Consider the following 21063-nt stretch of genomic DNA (forward strand, 5'->3'; position numbering starts at 1 on the left):
CCAGCCCCCGCCTCCTCCGCCCCCTACTTACCAGCTCCTAGTCCAGCTTCCTGCTGCAGCAGGTAGGGAGTGCCCAAATCATCGAAGCTCTCCGAATCTTTTCCAAATTGATTTGGAGAGCTTCAAATCAATTTGGACCTTTTTGATTAGTCTCCTGATTCAATTTGGATTTGGAGATTTAGCTACCAAATTGGGCCGAATCTCTTCCAACTCGAATCAGCACCCGAAGCTTCGCACAGCCCTAGTAATGATAGCACTTTCAAACAACTTTCGTTGACACATAACAGCAAGGAACAAATTTTGTAGTTCTCAAATATTTCTCTAGAGCTGTACATTTTGAATGCTTAATTGACCATTTCTATGCATCTCTAAGGGCAGATGTTATGGGTAGTGTGATGGAGCTACTTTCTTTTTACTGTCATAGAAATACTTTTGTCCTGGTTTTCAAAGCAGTAATGCTAATACCTAACTGCATATCTAAACAGTGTTTTATTTTGAAAATATATTGAAAGCAGTAAAAATGTTTCCTATAATGATGTAAAAATAATTTATTTTTTTTCAGCAGATTAAAATGTATTAATTTCAGTCATGGAGCATGACTCATGTCATTTTAATAACTTGTAGAATGTAGCTTTTCTTACTTGAAACAAGTCTAAACAGTTTTGTTCTTTTCATTTATTTAAAATGCTCTGATAACCTAGTTTGTATCAAAGTCCATGGGAATGCTGAGTATTGCCTTTAATTTCTTGGATTTTTCCTGAAGCCTTGGAAGGATTTTGGTTATTTTTACTTTTACTTCCAAGATATAAGTGTAATAGGAAAGTTCACTGAAATATTTGTACTCCTGAAGTAAGAAAACCTATGTCATATAAAAGGCCTGCTCGTTTCTGCTCTGCTGTAGTGTATTATGCTACCATTATGGTCCCTTTTATAGCTTTGCGTACTCACATGCCAGATTCGGTAACAGTCACACAGCTCTAATAAAGCACAAAAGTCTGCCTGAGCCGAATGGTAAATCAGGCTAAAGTGGTTAGGCAAACCAGCTTCTATGGCCAGTCATGCACACAAGAGTGGCATGACTGGCATCCCATCCAGCTGCCTTTCACCAGGTGCCCATTAACAGCAGGATTGGGTGGAAACAACTTACAACACAGGCCCAGAGCAGAGCTCCAGATCTTTCCAAAGTGAGACACCATAAAGTTCTGCCATCATATCCTGGTAGCAGCTATACATGCATTGAACAATACTTGCATTTTGTTTCTGTGGGCCTGGCTGCCTTTCTCCATAGCCTAGGTGGGTATGGGTATGGGCATGGAGAAATGCACTGAATTGTCCTCAGAGCCACCCCCCTTTCCCTGTTTTGTCCCTGCTCCCAGGTTTAGCAGTTCTATCCCTATTTTGTCCTGAGCCACTCTCATTCTTCATGGTTATTCTCTCTTGTCAGCACAGAGTGGAAAGGGAAGCTCTTCTACCCCCTTACTAAAATAAAATAGGCATTTTATTCACACTCGATGTAATGTCCCAAGGTCTCTTATTGCTTGCAATGGAAATTATGTATATAAAGCAATAGCCAGCAACATTTTCCAGGAGGGGAACGAAATGACCCAGCTTGGACCAGCTGCCTCCACTGCATCTCCCCCTTATTTGGCTATGGTGCAGTCCAGTGAGCACTCCACCAGAACCCTGGGTGCCTGCCTGCAGCACAGCACAGCACAGCACAAGGAGAGCTCAATTTCCACTGGATCCCTTGGCATTTGACTCCAAATGCTGCCCCCTGGGCTGGGGGGCAGAGGCTTTGCTGCCTCAGCTTTTGACAGCTCGGGGACAAGGCTGGCCTAGTTCAAACAGAGGAGACAAGGTGGGACAGAGGCTAGCTGTGAGTGGGGCGTGAAAGCCTCCTGGGACACTAGAGGACTGCAACCTAACTTGATTCGGGAGGGGATCTGGGTAGAGGTTTGATAGACTGATCTAACCTAAACTGATTAAATCTGATACTACATCCATCCAGGTCTATCTTGAACTGGGTTCAAGTGTAATAGGAAAGTTCATTTTGAAACCAGTTCCATTTTGAAATTGGTCTGTGTGCACTGAACTTCTGTTCTGTTACAGGTGTAAACCAGTTTCCAATCACTTTATACCAGTTTATGTGTAATTTCAGTCCCTAGCCTAGATATTTCCTTGTGAGATGACTTAGTATCTGAATATTTGAGGAAGCTTTAAAACCTGTTCTCTGCAGTTAGCCCCAGATAGTAAGTCTTTCATTGGTTATTGTATACTACAGCACATGTTTCACTACCACAGCAGTCCTTTGTGATATTTAAGTTACTTTCTTTTTCTTTAAGGTAGTTTGCACTACATAATCATGAAAGCAAATGTTTATTTTTTTTTGTACTTCGATTAGGATAAATTTTAATGGTGATGTATCATCAGGCAAAAACCTCTATGTATTTATATCCATTGTAAAAGAACCTTGTTTTCTCATTTTTACAAGTTGTACTTCTAAAGCACTAAAGAAGGATCTCTGTGATTTTTGCAGATATGATGATGATGAAAAATTAGACTCAAAAACAGTACTAGATAAACATGTTTATCCTTATTTAACAGAAGGGGAAAGTATGGCACAGAGGCTTCAACTTATTTGGGGTCTGGCAAAGTCAAGAACAGGCCCCTGGACTTTGTACTACTCCACTGGTATAAGTGACCTAAAACCTGGAAGATCTTGCCTCTAAAGCGGAATTCTCTTGTGACCAAATCCTGCTTTCTCTTACCAGTACCAGGATATGGCTTGGGCTTTCTTGGGCACTGGCATTCCAGGGTGTAATAATGGCTTCTTAGTAGCCTTCGTGGCCTTTGAAGTCAAATTCTGTATTTTGTGCTAGGGAATCAGAGTAGCATACAAAAGCCCCAGGACTGGTCTAACACAAAATGTTTCTCTGTCACATCTGAGAATGTGGCTCAAGATCTCTTGACTCAATAGAATCTGAGAATCATACAAAATTAGAGTTGAAAGGGACTTCAGGAGGTCATCTAGTCCAACCCACTGCTCAAAGCAGGACCACCCCCAACTAGATCATCCCAGCCAAGGCTTTGTCTAGCCAGGTCTTCAAAACCTCTAAGGACAGACATTCTACCACCTCTCTGAGTAACCTGTTCCAATGTTTTACTATTCTCGTAGTGAGAAAATGCTTTCTAATGTTTAACCTAACCTTCCCTTGCTACAACTTGAGACCATTGTTCCTTGTTCTGTCATCACTAAGAACAGTCTATTTCCATCCTCTTTGGAACCCCACTTCAGGTAGTTGAAGGCTGCTATTAAATCCCCTCTCAGACTTCTCTTCTCCAGACTAAATAATCCTAGTTCCCTCAGCCTCTTCTCGTAAGTCATGTGCCCCAGCCCTCTAACCATTTTTGCTGCCCTCCACTGGACTGTCTCCAATTTGTCCACATCCTTTCTGTAGTGGGGGGCCCCAAAACTGGATGCGGTACTCCAGATGTAGCCTCACCAGTGCTGAATAGAGGGAAATAACCACTTCCCTTGACCTACAGGCAACATTCCTGCCAATGCCGACCAAGCTGTTAGACTTTGGCCACAAAGGCACACTGTTGGCTCATATTCAGCTTATTTTCTGGTGTAATCCCCAAGTACATTTCTGCAGAGCTGCTGCCTACCTAGTCAGCCCCCAGCCTGCACTGGTGCATGGGATTGTTCGGTCCTAAGTACAGGACTTTGCACTTGTCCTTACTGAACCTCATGAGATTTCTTTTGGCCCAATCCTCCAATTTGTCTAAGTCTCTCTGAATCTGAGCCCTACCCTCCAGCATATCTATTGTTCCCCCCAGCTTGGTGTCATCTGCAAACTTGCTGAGGGTGCACTCTATGCCATCTTCCATGTCATTGATGAACAAAACCAGCCCCAAGACTGGGGCTTGTGACACTCCACTTGATACTGGCTGCCAATTAGATATCAAGCCATTGACTGCTACCCTCTGAGCCCAGTGATCCAGCCAGTTTTCTGTCCACCTTACAGTCCATTCGTCCAACCCATACTTCCTTAGCTTTGCTGTAAGAATGTTGTGGGTGACTGTATCAAGAGCCTTGCTAAAGTCTCAGTACACTACATCCACTGGTCTCCTAACATCCACAGAACCAGTCATCTCATCATACAAGGCAGTCAGGTTGGTCAGACATGACTTGCCCTTGGTGAATCCATGCTGAGAGTGAGTAATAATGGGCAGCCCTGCACAAGACATTTACTGTGGAATAGGCTAATTAGCTATGTACTAAACACATCTGCACATGCCTTCTTATTAGGCCACAGGAAACTAATAAACTGCAGCAGGGTCATTAACTTTTTTTTTCTAATCTTGTATGTAAATTTCAATGTACATTTCAATGTAAATTTCATAGGAGCTGATACTGCGCTTACTAAAGGTAATAGGAGGTTTTGCTATTCATCTTAGTGGGATTAGCTGATGAAAGAATTAGGCTAAAAAGATCAAAGACAAATTCAGAATTTGAGTTTCTAATAAATGGACTGTAACCAAATACTGAAGCAAAACATTTCCCGCGCTTAAATGATGGTCAAGCACATACAGCATATAACATCACAGACACAATACGTCATCAGTTGTTAATATAATTTCATGATTATGTTGGAATTATGCATGCATAAATCAGATCACCACTACTTTCTGGGATTTTAGGACCAGCAGTGGCCCTAATCTAGTAAAGAACAACGTCTTCAGGCCTCAGCCATACTGTTATAGATTGGGAAAGGAGGCTGTTCCTGATCTGTTAGCCACACAGGACCAGCAGTTCAGTACATTATTGTTTCCAACTGGATTTTCCAGTTATGCTGCTCATTTGTTTATCTAAATAATGCAATATTTTCTCATCAGTCACAATGCCTGTTTTTTCAAAAAACAAACTAAAATATATATCTAATGGTGATACAGAGTTTTCTCCATCTTTTTATTATAACTACCCTTCTCAGTTTTCCAGATCAGTTTATTTTATCAGAACACTTCTTTCTGCTTTCTATTTGCCTCCAACTGAAAATAGGATAAAATTCAGTTTCAGCTTGAATTAATTGCTTTTAGACCTCCCAATGTTAGAACAGAAGATGCTGGGCTGACTTTTGCTACTGTTAACTGGGGGGATCTTTAGAGCTCCATTTAGACATCTCTAGTTTGACCATTTAATCTGAATGTCACCAAAGGTATGTTTACATGCAGACACTTGGAAAAGGTAAGACAAATTACTTTAGGTGTGCAGTTAATGTACATTAGTTTATGCTTTGGATCTCTGTTTGGTTCTTCTTATCATTTTTGGAGGAAGATTAAACTACAGTGAGTTTGGGCCCCTTTACTTTGAACTAAAGTGTTCAGAGGGAGCTAACATGCTTTTAGTAGTATGTAGTTCATAATTTTTAACTTGACAGTTAATTCAAGCTGTTCTGAGTTTTGTCCTGCAAACAAATGTCAAGATTCTTTTCTTGCTTCCTTTCTACTGTGGTTTCATAATTCATTTTTTTATCTTGTTTGATTGAATGCTAAGACTGCAGAATTGTTTTGAGGGATCCAGAATGGCTAACCCACATTTTTGTCCGTATTTTTCCATAGACAAAACTATCACAGTTATGAAAACTACCATTGGGAATCTAAACATTACATGAGGTTCACAGGCATTTCTGGAGAGGTCTGTTAGTGGCATAGGAATCTTTTTTTTTTTTTTTCCCCCTCTCTTAAGGACATGCTCTACAGCTATTTACAATCAATGCTTACTTGACAGGAAGCAGAAATACTTGTTTATGTCTTGGCCTTCATTTAATTGGATCAGGGTGGTATATTTGTTGGCTGTTTATTCCCCAAACACTGCAAATTGCCTCCAGCTTTAACATCAGTCTGCTATGAGATTTCCCTCAAGAGGTAAACAATTTTTTCATGGTACCTGGTCCTGATTTACTTTACACCCACTAGCTACTGATTGACCTGTAAGTTTTTACAGTAGCGTACAAAACCGTCCCATCCTTTTCACCAAATTAATCCAGCTTTCTTTTTACCTGTGAGGATCTTTAATGTCAACCCCAGCTGAACTGTTAAGAGTGCCTAGAGTTTAGACTCCTTTTCATGGCTTGTACTCCATGTCTTATCCTGCTTGCCTGTGGAAATATTTGCATTGATCAAAGTCCTTCCCTGTCATTTTAAAACCAAGATAAAGACTTAAGGTTTTGTTTGTTTCTTTAATTAGTTTGACAAGATTTCTGTCCAGACAAAGCATTTTAATAGGGCTTGTATTAAGAGTGCTTTGTAAAGGAAAGTGATACATCAAACACATGGTAATTATTTAACTCCCATCCTGGAAGTTGAAGGTGCAGTCTGCGTAATTTGCCCGAAGACTGTTCTTGAATCTATTGCTTGATACCATCCAACTGGATTGTAGCTCATTTTCTGATAGTTTTGGGAGTGGGAGAGGTTGTTTGTTTGATTGGTTGGTTTGCTTTTTCTGTTTTTTTTTTGTTTGCTTGAGAAAACTAAAAAACTTTCTGCAGAAGCACATGGCTGGGTATTATTATGTTTGAGTCAACAATTTTATGTCATTTTTGATTAATAGTAGCTTATATACAAGTTTTGCTAAGGAAAATACAATAAAATAAGCCATAAAATTATGTGTAACATAAAAATGTTTATCATGTAAATATAAATCATTATACTGTAATATAAATTATGATAGCATTTATGTAATTTATAATGTTGCCTAAAATAGTAAATTAATATAATCCATTCTACCAGTTTACATAAAATAAAAACAAAACATGGTATATGAAAATACAAAAATAGATAAAATAAAGCAGTGGACAATATGTTGTATTTTTTATTAATGTTATTGATTTTGAACATAAATATGCAAATGAGGACTTTGAGAAAAAATTAAGTCTTGTGTGCACATTCAACTTAAACAACTTCAATTGAAATAATTTTTAAAACAATGTTATTGATTTGGTAAAAAACACTGTGTGGACCTAGTTTACAAATTTCTTTATCAATTTAGGTGTATTACATACCTTTTATTTAATATACAGGATTGGAGATTTTTTCATAACAATTTTATTTTTAAAATGTTCATAAGCTGAGGTGGATAAAATTCTCAAATGTCTATAAATATCAGAAATGCATTTAAAAATATAAAAATATAAATTTACCATAATTTTAGTAATCAAAATAGTCCCTCCTACATCCTACCCATTAAGTTTTCCCCCTTCCCTCCCCAAGGCCATGGATCCTGTTCCTTTTTATTTTCTTATTAATGAAAGTAAAGCTAAGGAAATGGATAAAAAGAGACTAGGTGAAAACACGTATTCCTTGTGGAAAAGAGACAACCCTCTTTTAAGGTACCTCTTCTGCCTGAAACCACTCACTCCTCTTATATAAAAGGCAGCCACACTCTCCATGGCTGGTCAGAGATGAAAGCTAAAAAAAGAAACTCCGGAAATGATGGTAACACAAAAGCTTTGGAAGAGCCAGAGAGAAGAGAAACCATGGGCAAAAAGCTGGAGGGGCTATTTTACTCCTATTTCTGAGGGTATACCCCATCACCATAACCCACCAATGAACGTAACATCATAGAAAATGTTTGGGTCAGCATTGTGGGTGTTTTTGGTAATTTTACATTCCTTGCCAAAGGATCTTTCTCTTTGTCAATGGACAGGCAGCAGGTCACAGATGAGCCCTTCCGAGATTGAAAAGATAGGGGAAGGGTGGTGATTAAGGGGTCCCTTTTAAAATTGCGTGTGTGTGTGTGTGTGTGTGTGTGTGAGAGAGAGAGAGAGAGAGAGAGAGAGAGAGAGAGAGAGAGAAAGCAAAAGTGAGTGAGTGAGTGAGGACTCTTTGTTTTGCAGTGATTGAAAATGTCAACGGTTGAGGAACAAATGAGGCATTTGGACTTCAATGTGAAGATAATTAGAATTTTGAAATACAGTTGTGTGAAGCATTGTGGGAACTGTGTTTTCATTGTTGCTACAAATGCTCTTTTATTTAGTGTCTCATGCTTCAGTGACTTCATCTAAATCCCATGTCACTCATATGGGATGGTTTTGTTCTGCAAGGGTATACTGTACTATGCCACTGATATGTTAAGTTTGAAGTTTAGAAGCAGCAGTTCTTTTGAATTTTAAGTTTATTTTTAAAATTTCATTGTTTTGCCATAAGCATTTTTAATGCACTTTCACTAAGTGTTTGAGTGATAATACATTATACTTTACAGCATAATAATATTGCCTAGGGAACCATCATTTAGGTAGATGTGGGCAACCCACCCTGATGAGGTCAGCATGCTGACATGCACATTGTTAATGTTGCTATGAACATGACAGGTTTATATTAATAATTAAAACTAGTGTAGATAACACAATAAAGAACATTTAATCCAAGTAGACTTGGCAGTCATTTTAGTCACTTTAAAATGAAACCATGTTTTTCAGAATAACAAAACTTTAATCTAGAGAACAAAGTTAACAGTTTAATTACAAGCTATAGAACTGACCGTATTTATTTTTTATCAATCTTATTTTAAAAAAAAGGACTCGAATCTCTGCGTTCTCTATTAATTAAAATAAGGTTTAATGAGGGTTTTATACACAACATATTTGACATTATGAAGTCTTCTGCAAGATGTTAAGAAAATGTGGCACTTTCTCTTAGTTTTTTTTTTAATCTTAGGTTTTGCTATACATCTGAAACATTTTGAGGTGATATAGAACTACCAGATGACCATGTATTTAGAAATTGAATGCTGCCCCCTTTAATTTTGGGGTTGCAATCCATTCTTTGGTGTTCAAGTTGTTTTTCAGTTTGGGGGTTTTTTGGGGGGGAGGGGTTGGATTATCTCATAGCTAACAAATCAGTCTTGTTCATTTGTGTACCATAAACATCCAGAATCCATTATGCCAGAAAGGGTGCGTCTGTCTTTTCTCCCTTCTCTAACTGTCAATAATCTAACTGTAGAGGAGATCTTTTGGTTCTACTTAGAAAAGAAGCAGAAAAGACTAAAGAATTGAGGAAGGAGGGAACTACAGGTAAATCTTTTTTAACAAGGTGAAGTTCCGACAAACTGGAAAGTTAGTAGAAACGTCCTTTCCTCATTCAGGTCCATAATGGAACACTTTTAGCACTTGTAGAAACCATTGTTCAGCTGCCTGAAACTGCCTGTTGGGGCATGCTATTGTCCCAGCAATAATTGCCATTTTTACTCCATGAAATAGTACCTATCCTGTTAATGCAGCCCTGACTCATTTATAACTAACCTCCTAACTTTGTATTACTGCTATTTATGGCAGCCTTAAGGGCTAGATAATGCAATCCTTTCCCACGATGTGTGATTAAGTGCTCATGAATGTGAGCAAAGATTTCAAATTTCTACTCAGCATTGCAATTGATCTAGCCCTCTGCTTTTTCTCCTTTCCCTTCCCCATAATAAATATTCTGAATGAGTATCAAGGAGGCATAGAAGAAAGATACTAAATAATTAATTTTACATTTAGGCTAGAGTCGAATTACTTCCCTTCTCAAATAAAACTTTTAACAAATAAACAGAGCAAAGCTTAAGTGGTTTTAACTGTGTTGAGGGTTTATATATTTTTGTGTTTGTACCTTCAGGCTTTTCATAATGACAAGGAAGTGTTATTTTAGAAAGGTCTGTTCCAAAAAACTTATCCAAACAAGATTATATAAATTGGAGGTGCAATGTTATAATATAAATTGTGTTGTATCTCTAGATAGACAGTAATTTATTCAGTTAGCTACATATTAGATACAATTCATTTAATTAGATACATATGGAGATAAAGCTTATGCTCTTGAAAGGCTGTTTTGCATCACAATATCTCATGACAAATCAGCGTAATTTGTATTTACTGTAGTACTCAGCAGGAACTGGAAACTTCTGCCTCACAGCTACTTGTTCAGGTGATAGGCCACATGGAACAGTGCTGTTTGCCTGTATACACTGCTGCCTGGCCTGGTACATTTGTAGTGTAGACACATCCTACAATGATTTTCATTCCCATGTATCCAGATGAATCTTATTTTAGAAAGTGACAGGTGGTAAGCACAGCTTAAAAGAGCCCACAAGCTCAGCTTACACTCAAACATGGGAAGGATCTAATCTCTTAAAAAGGCATTCATCAATGAAATAATGTAACTAAGAGATAATTGGAAAGGCAGTGAGAAATCAAAATTATTCCTCTGACAGGCTGAAAACCAAGTTCCCTATCTTAATCCTTCCTTCTTCTGCTCCTCACCCATATCTCCCACCCCCATTCCTTCGAGGACCCAGGATTTTGTAAAGGGGGGTGTAGGAGCAGTGACTAGCATTGCTGCCAACAGTAGCAACACCCTGATTCCCAACTCCCCTCCAACCCACAGGAGCAGGCAGACCACACTGACTAGGGACAAAAGTTACACATAAACTGGTTTAAGTAATCAGAAATTGGTTTAAACCTCTGATAGAACAGAAGTTCAGTGCACATAAACCAGTTTCAAACTGGCTAAAACTGGTTTAAGATAAACCTGGTTGAATGTAGTATCACACTTAACTGATATAGGTCAAACCGGTTTATGAAGTGTCTGTCCCAGACCCTTTCCTGGTTCAAGTTAAATCAGAGTCCCCCAGCATCCCAGCATGTTTGGCTGGGTGGTCTGCTCCAGAGATCAAGGCTGCCCTCCCCTCCCCAAGCTAGAGCAGTGAGAGCTGGCTCACTGGCCCTCCCAAGCAAACTCCAGCTGTGGTCTGGGGCCAGGGAGGGGTGTTAAACTTCCCTTCCCCTGACTACAGAGCTTCCCTGCTCTGCTAAATTTACTGCTGGCTGTGATTGTGTACTAGAAATCCCAAAGGCATCTCGAAGCAAGAAGCGATGGGCAACCCTGCAGTGTCCTGCTGCTTTTATTGTGGACTACAAATCCCAGAGACCTTGGGTACAGCAGGAAGAGGAAGTGAACACACAGCCCATGCTCTAGAACTCCCTGGCTTCTGGCTTGAACCATTGCAGGCATGTGGCTGCATTTCCTGAATCAAAAGTGAATGCCTGTTCTTTTGCTTATTGGTTCAATCTTTGCAGTTTAGACTAACCTGCAAAGACTGAATCAATTCAGCCTTGGGCTTTTTGACTGTTTGTACTTAGCCTATGGGAGCAGCAGCTAGGGACATTTTTTAAGTCCCCTTATCAGGTAAGAATCCTGTCCCCTGTCTACTCCCATTCCTCTCCTCCCCTCCTACATACTGCCTTTGCTGATCCCAGGGCAGGGGGACCTACAGAGCCATTCTTTCCCCATTCCACTATTGAGTGTGGAGGAGAAGGCAGGGGGCATCTAACCTACTTCAGGGATGTAAAAAAAATGATCCCTGGCTGCTGCTCCTGATGCATGATTTCAAAGGGTTTTACCGCACCCCCTCTGGATCTTCCCCTACCTTCATCTTTAAAGTGAACTAGAGGAGACCTATTCACTAGGGACAGACATTATACATAAACTGGTTTAAACTTGTAACAGAACAGATGTTCTGTGCACATAAACCAGTTTGAAAATGGCTGAAACAGGTTTGAGATAAACTTGTTTGAATGTAGTATCAGACTTAACTGATTTGGGTCAAACCGGTTTATGCAATGTCTGTCCCCTTTGCTGGTTTAAAATGAACTAGACTCCCCCAGCATCCTGGCATGCTCTCTAGGTGGAGCTCTCTGCTCCACAGCACAACTGGCCCCTCTACTCTGCTCCCTGAGTGGAGCTCTGGCAGAGATTGCAGGTATAGCAAGGTCTGCCTGGCTTCCCCCTGCCCTACCCACTCCCACTGCTCAGGCACGAATTCCCCCTCCCTCCCATTTCCCACAGCACAGACCCTAACCCCACAGATCCAAAGTATGTGGTATGCTAGCTAATGTCGAGAGGTATCTGTGTGTGTCTCTAGTTTTACTGGGACAGGCAGGCAGAACCATGACCACTAACCAACAGGTCAGCTGTTCAAAAAACAGTTTGAACTAATGGAGAGAGGCTATTATTTTGCTGATGAGGTGATAAACACTGTTATCATCTTCCTGCTGGCTTGCTTGCCTGTCAGTTTGCTGCAGACAGTATAAAGAAGCAGGGAGGGAGATTGAAAAGCTTTGTATCATCAACAGATGCACGCACTGCACACCCCCCTTGCCTCAGAGTGCTAGCAGGCAGTGTGGGCTGGAAACACTCCTGCCCCTTGAGCAGCCAGTAGGAAAAAGCCTGGGATGGTACAGGCAGATATCCCTAATCAGAGGTCCTGCCAGGACCTGTCTACACCCACCTCAGCCCAGCTCTCTGCAGAAGCGAAGGGAGGGCTGCTCTAGCATCCCCTGGTTTCGAGCCTGAGCCACTGCAGGCATGTGCCTGAATTTCCTCAGTCCGGAGAGAATGTCTGTCCAGTTGCAAACTAGTTCAACCTAGCCAGGTTAAACTAACCTGTAAAGATAGAATCAATTCAGGCTTAGGCTTTTTGAATGTCTGCCCCTAGCCTTTGGAAAGTTTTTTCTGACACGTCTCATGGAGACATTTTGGCTGAGAGCACACAGAGTAGGAAGTCCTGATCTAGCGTCTTTACACAGCCTTCACTCCATGCTGTGAGCAGGTGTTCGTGAAGATAAGTGGTGCCTGATTCTATCTCATGAGGAGCCCTGCTCTGTAGTCCTGTTTCTTCACTACTGCCTTGGGTGTGCTTGCGATTGTGTTTTGCCGTGTGATGGTACAGAAAAACAGTCAGCTCCTGGTACAGGCAGTGTAGTATTGCCAAATCCAAGGGTTGAAAAGGAACAAGTCATCCTTAACTCCAGGAAAGTATCAAAAGATTGAATTAAAAATAATGAGACATTCTTAAAAATATAGTGTGGGGTGGGGGGTTTTTTCCTTTGCTTCTGGTTTCTGAACCCTCAGGGTAAACTGGGACTTAAAATAACATTGAGTGTTGTGAGACTTGTGATAAAATCCTGGACTTGGCAGCGCTGTTCATGTTTACACCATTGCTAATCCCATTGCTGGAATACAGGTGCAGATCCTTCTAGTGTGAACAAAACCTACGTTGTTTTGAGTCAGGAACTTTCAACCTTTGACAAATATAGAAGGAAGAATATGTCGCACCCTAGGGACCATATCATAGCCTCAGTCTGTGCACATAGTACCCGTTGAGGCTGCACACAGGAATTAAGGGCATTATGCACCCCTTAGGGAATATCAAAATTAATCATATTATTTTGTGGACTTGTTCATAATTTCTTCAGTATGTAGACTAATTTATTTCTCCAGCAGATGTGCCCTGGATATCTTTAATCCCATCAGTATTATTATTTATTTTAAATCACTACCTCTCAGTTGAGTGGAGGGAAAAATCAATCCCAAATCATCCCACCCTGCAGGGTACTTTTTGTTTTGTTTTATTATACTGTGAGAGAAAGGGGAAAATGGTATGTCTCTGCCTTTCTTACGTCTGTATTGTGTTTACAAAGTCTCTGCATAGTTGAGGTGAGAAGAACTGTGTACCAGCAGCTACTCATGGAAGTACAAGCACAACTCCTCTGGGTACTCAAGGGATCTCTGAGCATTTCTACAGGGTACAGTGAGAGTTCCCTCTTGTGCTTATCCAGCTCTCGTCTGCATGGGGACAAACTGGAAGATGGTCCCAGTCATGGCCTTCCTCTTGCCCAGATGTTTCGGGAGGTTTTCATCACTGACTTCCCACTTCATGTCTGTTACAAGTGCAAAGACTGCACTTGCACCTTGGTACAGGACCCAGTTACAAAAAGAGGGAAACTTTTATCCTATCTACAGTCTATATGTGTATGTAAATGAATCTTCTCTTCATGCTAGTGGCTTCTCTTCTAGCAGCTTACAGTGATATTGAAGATATGCCACATACAAAGTGGCTGCAGCCCATGGTTCATGGGTTTGGACAAGATGTTTCTGGGCAGAGTCCATGGCAAGCAGCAGAGACTCTGTGTAACTACACATGGAGAATGAAGTGAATCAGGCTATTGGGCAGGGACAGAACGTGGATTTAGGGGTTTCCAGGAAATGAGAGAGAAGAAAACATGGAGTGGGAGCAAAGGAGAGCATTAGGGTTGAATGGACTTCTTGGCAGGTTCCCACAATGGTGGCAGCTCTGAGAAGCCAAGGAGAAAGCTTGTTTTTGCCAGGGTGTTGAGGCTAGATTTTGACCGACAGGGCTAAGTATGGACAGTCAAAAAGCCCAAGGCTGAATCAGTTCAAACTTCGCAGGTTAGACTAAACTGCATAGATTGAACTGATTAGCAAGTGAACAGACTTTCACTTTTGATTCTAGAAATGCAGCCACATACCTGCAGTGGCCCAGGCTAGAAGCTTGGTGGGGAGGGGGCACTAGGGCACGCTTCCCTGCTCGGCTGGAGCAGACAGCTTGGGTCAAGGCAAGGCAGCCCACCTTTTGGGGTGCGGGGGTTGTAGGGGAGGTGAAAAGCATCCTGGGATGCTGGGGGACTGTGAGTTAACTTGAATCTGGGGGGGATTTGGGACAGAAGTTCAATAAACTGATTTAACCTAAAACAGTTAAGTCTGATATTGCATCCATCTAGGTTTATCTTAAACCAGTTTCAGCCATTTTGAAAGTGGTTTATGTGCACTGAATTTGTGTTGTGTTACTGATTTGAAGCGTTTTCTGATCACTTGTACCAGTTTATGTGCAATTTGTATCCCTAGCCCAGAAGCACTGACATTTTGGGGGGGCTGCCAATTTCCTTTAAAAGCATCAGAAAGCAAAGAAAAAGTAAAAAGCCTCACAAATTTATTCTTTTGGAATGTCTCATGAATTTTAAACCAATCTCATGATTTTTGGCATTTTGTTCTCATGATTCTCAAAATCTCATGATTTTTTGGCATGATTTCTGGCAATTGTCCTTAATTATTTTTGGCTTTCACAATCCTCAGTCGTCTGGCAGCTTCTACACTCAGTAACAATGCATTGTCTACTTCATCCCCAATGTTTTGGTTACTTTTTTTAGCTCATTACTATATTCGTCATTCTTGTGCCCATTAGTCTCAGTAAAGCTATGAATTTGCCCTGTCTCTTATCCCTAATGCAGAGCTCAGGGCACAGTAAGCACTCAGTCTATGCTGGAAATGAATGGAGAACATGAAGTAGACATCTGAAGAGTAGGTCATAGAGGAAAAATTTCCTTGCACAGGTTGCAACTTACATTCTCTTTGTTCATTTTGTTGGGTGAGGTTGTATGTGCCTCTACTAAGTCTCACTGGATTCTAAACAGGTAGCAACAAGATGAGATCTGCTAGAACAATCAGTTTTCTTGCTTACTGTAACTGTACACCAAGTCCTGGCAGTGGCTGTTCACACAGTCTATCAATATTTAATGTGGAGGCCTGATGAGATTCTAATGGAATCCTAATCTTTTTCTGAGGGTTATATAGAATGTTAAGATCCTGCTTTAGAGATTCAGTTGCTCAGTTATCTGAAAGTTGCTGTTACTTTGGATTTCTTCCAAGTAATACAGATATCTGAAGGAGTGAAGATTTCGTGTTACTGGAGGAGATTTTTACAAATGTATTGTTCTGGGAAATATGTAATGCTCTTTTTAGTTTTTTTAAAAAACTTTTCCTTTATATATTTTATGCATTCTTTCACTATTTATCACCATTATAGTTTTTCAGAATTATGCTTGCTAAGGAGGAAGGATATTTCATATGATGGCTAAGCTAACAAGAAAATTTGCGTGTTCGTGATTGATTCTTCTTCAGGGCAGGTGGTTAATGGAGATTGCATTTTCAAAAAATGTTGGTGCCCTATTTCTTGTTGTTTCCCTCTTTCCTTAAAGAAAGAATTTCTCTCTCTTTAGACCATCAGTTTCACTTAGGAAACTGTTAGAACCCAGGTGAAAGTGTTGGAGCCCAAGTGAATGATTAATATATCCAACATGTACTGGAAAAAAACCCCCATGAAGCAGACAATTCAGTGCAGACCTACAGATTCTTGCTAACTCTTGTTTAACTTAGCCAGGTTAAACTGACCTGCAAAGATTGAATCGATTCAGGCTCAGGCTTTTTTAATGTTTGTCCCTAGCCATAATGTGCACACTGCAATGGTAGCAGTGTACCTTCATATTCTATCATCCTTTAAAAAATGTTTTAAATGTTGTAAAAAAATATATTTAATATCTATTCAGAAAAAATAGACAAATTGAAGAGACACATTTTAGGCTTATTTGCTTGTCAAGACATATCAGGTGTTCTGAGAACAATGTTTGCAGTGCTTTCTTGAGGGGGTACTTAGAAGGTCCAGGAAAGCACTTATTAAATAATTCAGAAGGAATTATAAGTAACAGAAGTCACCAAGTTTCTTTGGAGATATTAGATAAGGGGAATATTTTTCTTTGAAAATTTATGTTAATTTTGAATCATTGCAGATTTTTCAATTAAAAAAGATTTCAATAGATTTTGACTATATATTTATAACATGATACTCAACATCAAAAAATATATGTCATACTATTCTCATTTATGGTAGAGATTAATGTAAGGTACTGTAATTTTATTAACTGGGTAATGCTCTATATATATGAATATGTTGCTAAGTATAATTTTAACTGAATTGCAAAATTATTTTTTCCAATATATAAATGAAGCCATAATAAAGGTAAATCAATACAGCAAAAGCTCTGTTATCTGGCACCCGTGGGGAATGGGGAGTGCCAGATAACAAAATATGCTGGTTACCTGAGAGGCCCGAACAAGCATCTTTGCCTGTTCGGGCTGCTGCCCCTCCCTGCATCAGTTTGCCAGGGGACAGGAAAAGGGGCCCCTGCACAGGCTGCTTTGCTCTGGACTGCGGGGGCTGAACGAAACTGGAAGTGCCACAGTGGACACTTCTGGTTTGCTTTTGCCGCGTCAACCAGCATTGGCAGTTGATGGAGCATGCCAGTTGCTGAAGTGCAGGATAATGCAGCTTTTACTGTGAAACTTCTTTGTGAACTTGGAATGGTTTTACAGTTGTATGTTATAAACTGAAATTATTTTTGTATCTCAACTGATAATCTGCAGCTTGGAAGAATTAATATAGAACAATTAAATGAGTTCAGCTTGAGAAGGTATTGTATTGCCATGGTATTCCAGCAACATGCTAGAGTGGAAAAAATCCCTCCTGTTTGTCAATGTCATGTCTTTTTTTTCTTCTGTGTGTTCAGGTCTGTGGCTTGTTTGCTTTTGTCCATGGTTTTGGTCTCTTTTCAGCAAGCCTCAAGGATTCCATTCCATTCACAGTTGCAGATCTATATTACTAAATATCCTACTCCTTTATAAATAGGACAAGCCTGTGCTTAGTCTTTTATGTAGGAAATATGTCATTTTAATTCTTGAAGAGTTTAGGTATACAGAAGGAGGGTTGTTTGAGTTGTTCTGGATTGTTGGGGTGCAGAGTGATTGGCTCTGGTTATAAAGCGAACATATTCCTTAGCATCTTTTTAACAAATGTGCTTATTTTACATTGTGTCCCTTCATATTCAACACACTGCCAGTGGATTTTTTCCCTCTAAAACCGTACTTCCTTGTGAGGGGAAGCATGTTACACCTTGTTGTAATCTACATGACCTCTTTTCTATGTTAATATTGGGCATCCCTAAAGATAATCTTGCCTGAATTGATATGTACTGGCGGTATTGGGAAATAGAACGGGATTTTCCATCCTTTTGTCATAGTGATAAAATGTGATAAAATATGAATTTAGGAACATAAATCCTGATACAGGAAAGCATATAACTTGTGTTTAACTGTAAGCACATGCTTAAAGAGCTTTGCTAATTGAGAGTTTCTGGCATTCTAATCTTCTGGTTTTGTGTAAAATATTTGTTTACCGGAGATACTTCGTTGTACCTGCATGCCTTGCAACATGCACTTTTTCAGTTTATTGTTCCATCTGCGATTGCCTATATTATCTGGTTGTAGTCAAAAACACGGAACTAAATTCAAATTGGATGTAGACCATTAAGGTTGTACCCCACACAAGTATGAATTTGAGTGACAATAATAATGGAATTGTAGGATTCTACTGTATTTCACATCTGTGGAAGATTCATAAATTCCTTAAATATCATTTTGACTTCTCTAAGAATGCACTCATAAAGTTTTCATCATGATTGAAGTCATGTAACTATGTAAATCCACAACTGGTAATTATGCAAATATTATAGTGCTAGAAATATCCTTTTTTAGCTGTATTGTGCCACACAGTTTTGTTCTATGTTTAGTCATCTGGTAGTATTTCTTGGATTAATTTAATTGAATTGTGTTCAGTTTTCATAAACTGTTTTTCATCCCTATCTGGGTTGCTGCAATAAAACATAATAGTGACAGGTACCTCATAAGCCACATTCAGTACACAAATGTTAAATAATTACCACACAAATTAGTGCTTTGTAGGGAGAAAATTTTGCAGCAGGTATTGCCTTTGCACCCTGCAAAGTCTGCAGAGGCCAAGGGACTCATGAACAGGTCCTATAGTCCTTGTAAACTACAAAATCAAAAGTCAGTTTTGAAAAAGACAACTCTTGTTGTAATACATGAGCAATGGTGGGCAAAAGTTAATTCTGCACTTACAAATTTACCTTCAGTGCAAACAGGCTTCACTTTTTGAGTGCTTAAGCTTAACAAATCTTAATATATTTGAATGGTATAAAATTATAGCATTTGAGGAAGAAAACTTCAGTAGTCTGTAATTGAGATACATAACTCCTAACAATTTTAATGGTGGTGGAAGACTAACTAAATGATACACATTCACTGGATACTTTTGAAAAAAATGGAAGCAATCTATATGTCATCCGCATCCTGTGCATTCTTTTATAAATGTACACACCTTACTCTGTCAGTGACATTTCCAATAAAACAGAATTCCAGTCAAGAGGAAATGCACACACGTCTGTTCACTCAATTTCCAGTCTACAGTGAAATGCTGGAACAATTTGTGTACACTTAGGTTGATAGGAAGTATATAGGATTTTAGTGTTACTGTCATCCTTTTTCTGGTATATGTACTTATCATTCTAGGCTGAAAGTAGATTAGAAATCTAAAAATTAGTGCCAACGTTGTTAACTATTTGAAAAAGAGTCGTTCAGGAAATAATATCCAGAACTATGATCAGTTTTAAAATTTAAAACATAACGTGGCATACACAATGTATAGCCCCTTAGCTTGATTACAGAAACATGAATGTAAATGAGGCTTAATAGAAAAACTCTATCAGTCTCTGGCAACTTGTTACTTAATTAGAACCCAGTGTCATGTGTTTCATGCCTGACATTAGTTTCTTTCTTTTCCAGGAGAGTACTGTGAAGTGAATGCTCGCTCAGGCCGCTGCGCACCAGGAGTATGTAAAAATGGAGGAACCTGTGTTAACCTGCTGGTAGGAGGTTTCAAATGCGAGTGCCCTCCAGGAGAGTACGAAAGACCTTACTGTGAAATGACAACAAGAAGCTTCCCCCCCCAGTCATTCGTTACCTTCAAGGGGTTAAGGCAGCGCTTCCACTTCACAGTCTCCCTCATGTAAGTTAGTCCCCTTTTTTCTTGAGACCAGAGGATTCCAGTCCAAATCTGTGATCTCTCTTTGATTTGGGTTGAGGTAGAGCAGGGCTGTCCAACTTCTGGGAGGCCAGGGACTGCACACATGTTGTGAAGGCCACATGCTGTGAGGGCAGCACAAATCCCATTCCTTCTTCCCCTCTTTTCCCCCCACTATTGCTGCCACATGGGCAGCAGGTTCATTGGGCTTCTTCCCACCGTGATGTCCTGCCCCAGAGACCATGGCCACTGTGGCTTCAGGAGTACTGGGGTGAAGTGGCTGGGTGGGAGTCTGCAGGCCATGCATGCACCCCCCATGAGTCAGGTAGGCATCAGTTGGACAGCCCCGAGGGTAGGTGCATATTGAAGCGTGCTGAGTTAAACGTGTCTGACGGAACTGCCATTGATTCCTATGGTAGATGGAGCATGAACATCTTCTTTCGCATTTTTCTTCAATAATCCAATACTATTTTATACCCAAATTGCATTTAAATCCTGCCCTGCTAATCACGTGAAGCTATGTGAAATACTGTTGGCATTCCTCATATATTTGGTTTATTTATGCATTTATTTGATTCATATGCTGCTCTTCTCAACAAAGACTCATGGCAGCTTTGTTGAGAAGAGCAGCATATGGAAGGAAGGAAATAAAATAACTTATAAAAGCAACAGGAATATTTTTTTAAAAATATAAAATAACCTCATTCCCCCAACAGTATCCCAGCTTAGCGTTGCTTGCTAAATGCTTGATCAGAGAGGAATGTCTTAAACCACTTCTAGAAGATGTCTAGGCTCAGGTTCTGGCAAGCCTTAAAGAGAAACAAGTCCCAGAGCTGAGGAGTGACTACCGAGAATGACTTTCATGTGTGTTCACAACTATCATATTACAGTGTTCAGTAGAAAGTAGTATTTTTTGTCTGCATATGTAGTTTTTCCTACTGAAGTTTCACAAAACCTTGTATTTGAATATAGATAAGGGATGAATTGTAGCCCTTATGGTTTAGGAGAGAGCAGATATGCCAGAAGTGTCCATAGAGAAGGCAAGAAGGAGCTTGTGCGAGGAAAGCATCTCCAACGTGCAGCCAGTAGAGACATGCCTGGCATGTCCTGCAGTAGCATGCCTCACATTTGATCTGGCTGGATGCCTGCCAACCAATTGTTGCCCACATTTAGATCTGTGGTGGGTGCAGTCAGCAAGCTGTGATTGCCAGGTTCCTTATCCCCTGTCATTATTCCTGGCCTCAGATAAGGACATCTGAATAGCACAGGGATATGGTGGGAGGTTGGGGCTCCACAAAAAAAAAGTGGGGATCTTGTGGCTGCCTACAACCTTATCAGGGGCCACCAGCAGGGACTCGGAGAAAGTCTGTTCACCAGGGCCCCCCTTGGAGTCACTAGGAACAATGGCCGCAAGCTGAGGGAGGATAGGTTTAAGTTAGATATTAGAAAGAACTACT

General features: G+C 40.1%; 1 protein-coding gene across 1 annotated transcript in view; it reads left to right on the forward strand.

Annotated features, from left to right (window-relative positions):
- The window catches only part of CELSR1 (cadherin EGF LAG seven-pass G-type receptor 1), a 257147-nt gene that overhangs the window by 124341 nt on the left and 111743 nt on the right, over positions 1-21063 (forward strand). The window contains exon 3 of the mRNA XM_019543514.1: positions 19369-19591. Coding sequence (XP_019399059.1) covers positions 19369-19591 — 223 coding nt within the window. The remainder of the gene's footprint in view (positions 1-19368; positions 19592-21063) is intronic.

This window comes from Crocodylus porosus, unplaced genomic scaffold (genome assembly GCF_001723895.1).
Source record: "Crocodylus porosus isolate Cpor-Errol unplaced genomic scaffold, CroPor_comp1, whole genome shotgun sequence".
Classification (NCBI taxonomy): domain Eukaryota; kingdom Metazoa; phylum Chordata; order Crocodylia; family Crocodylidae; genus Crocodylus; species Crocodylus porosus.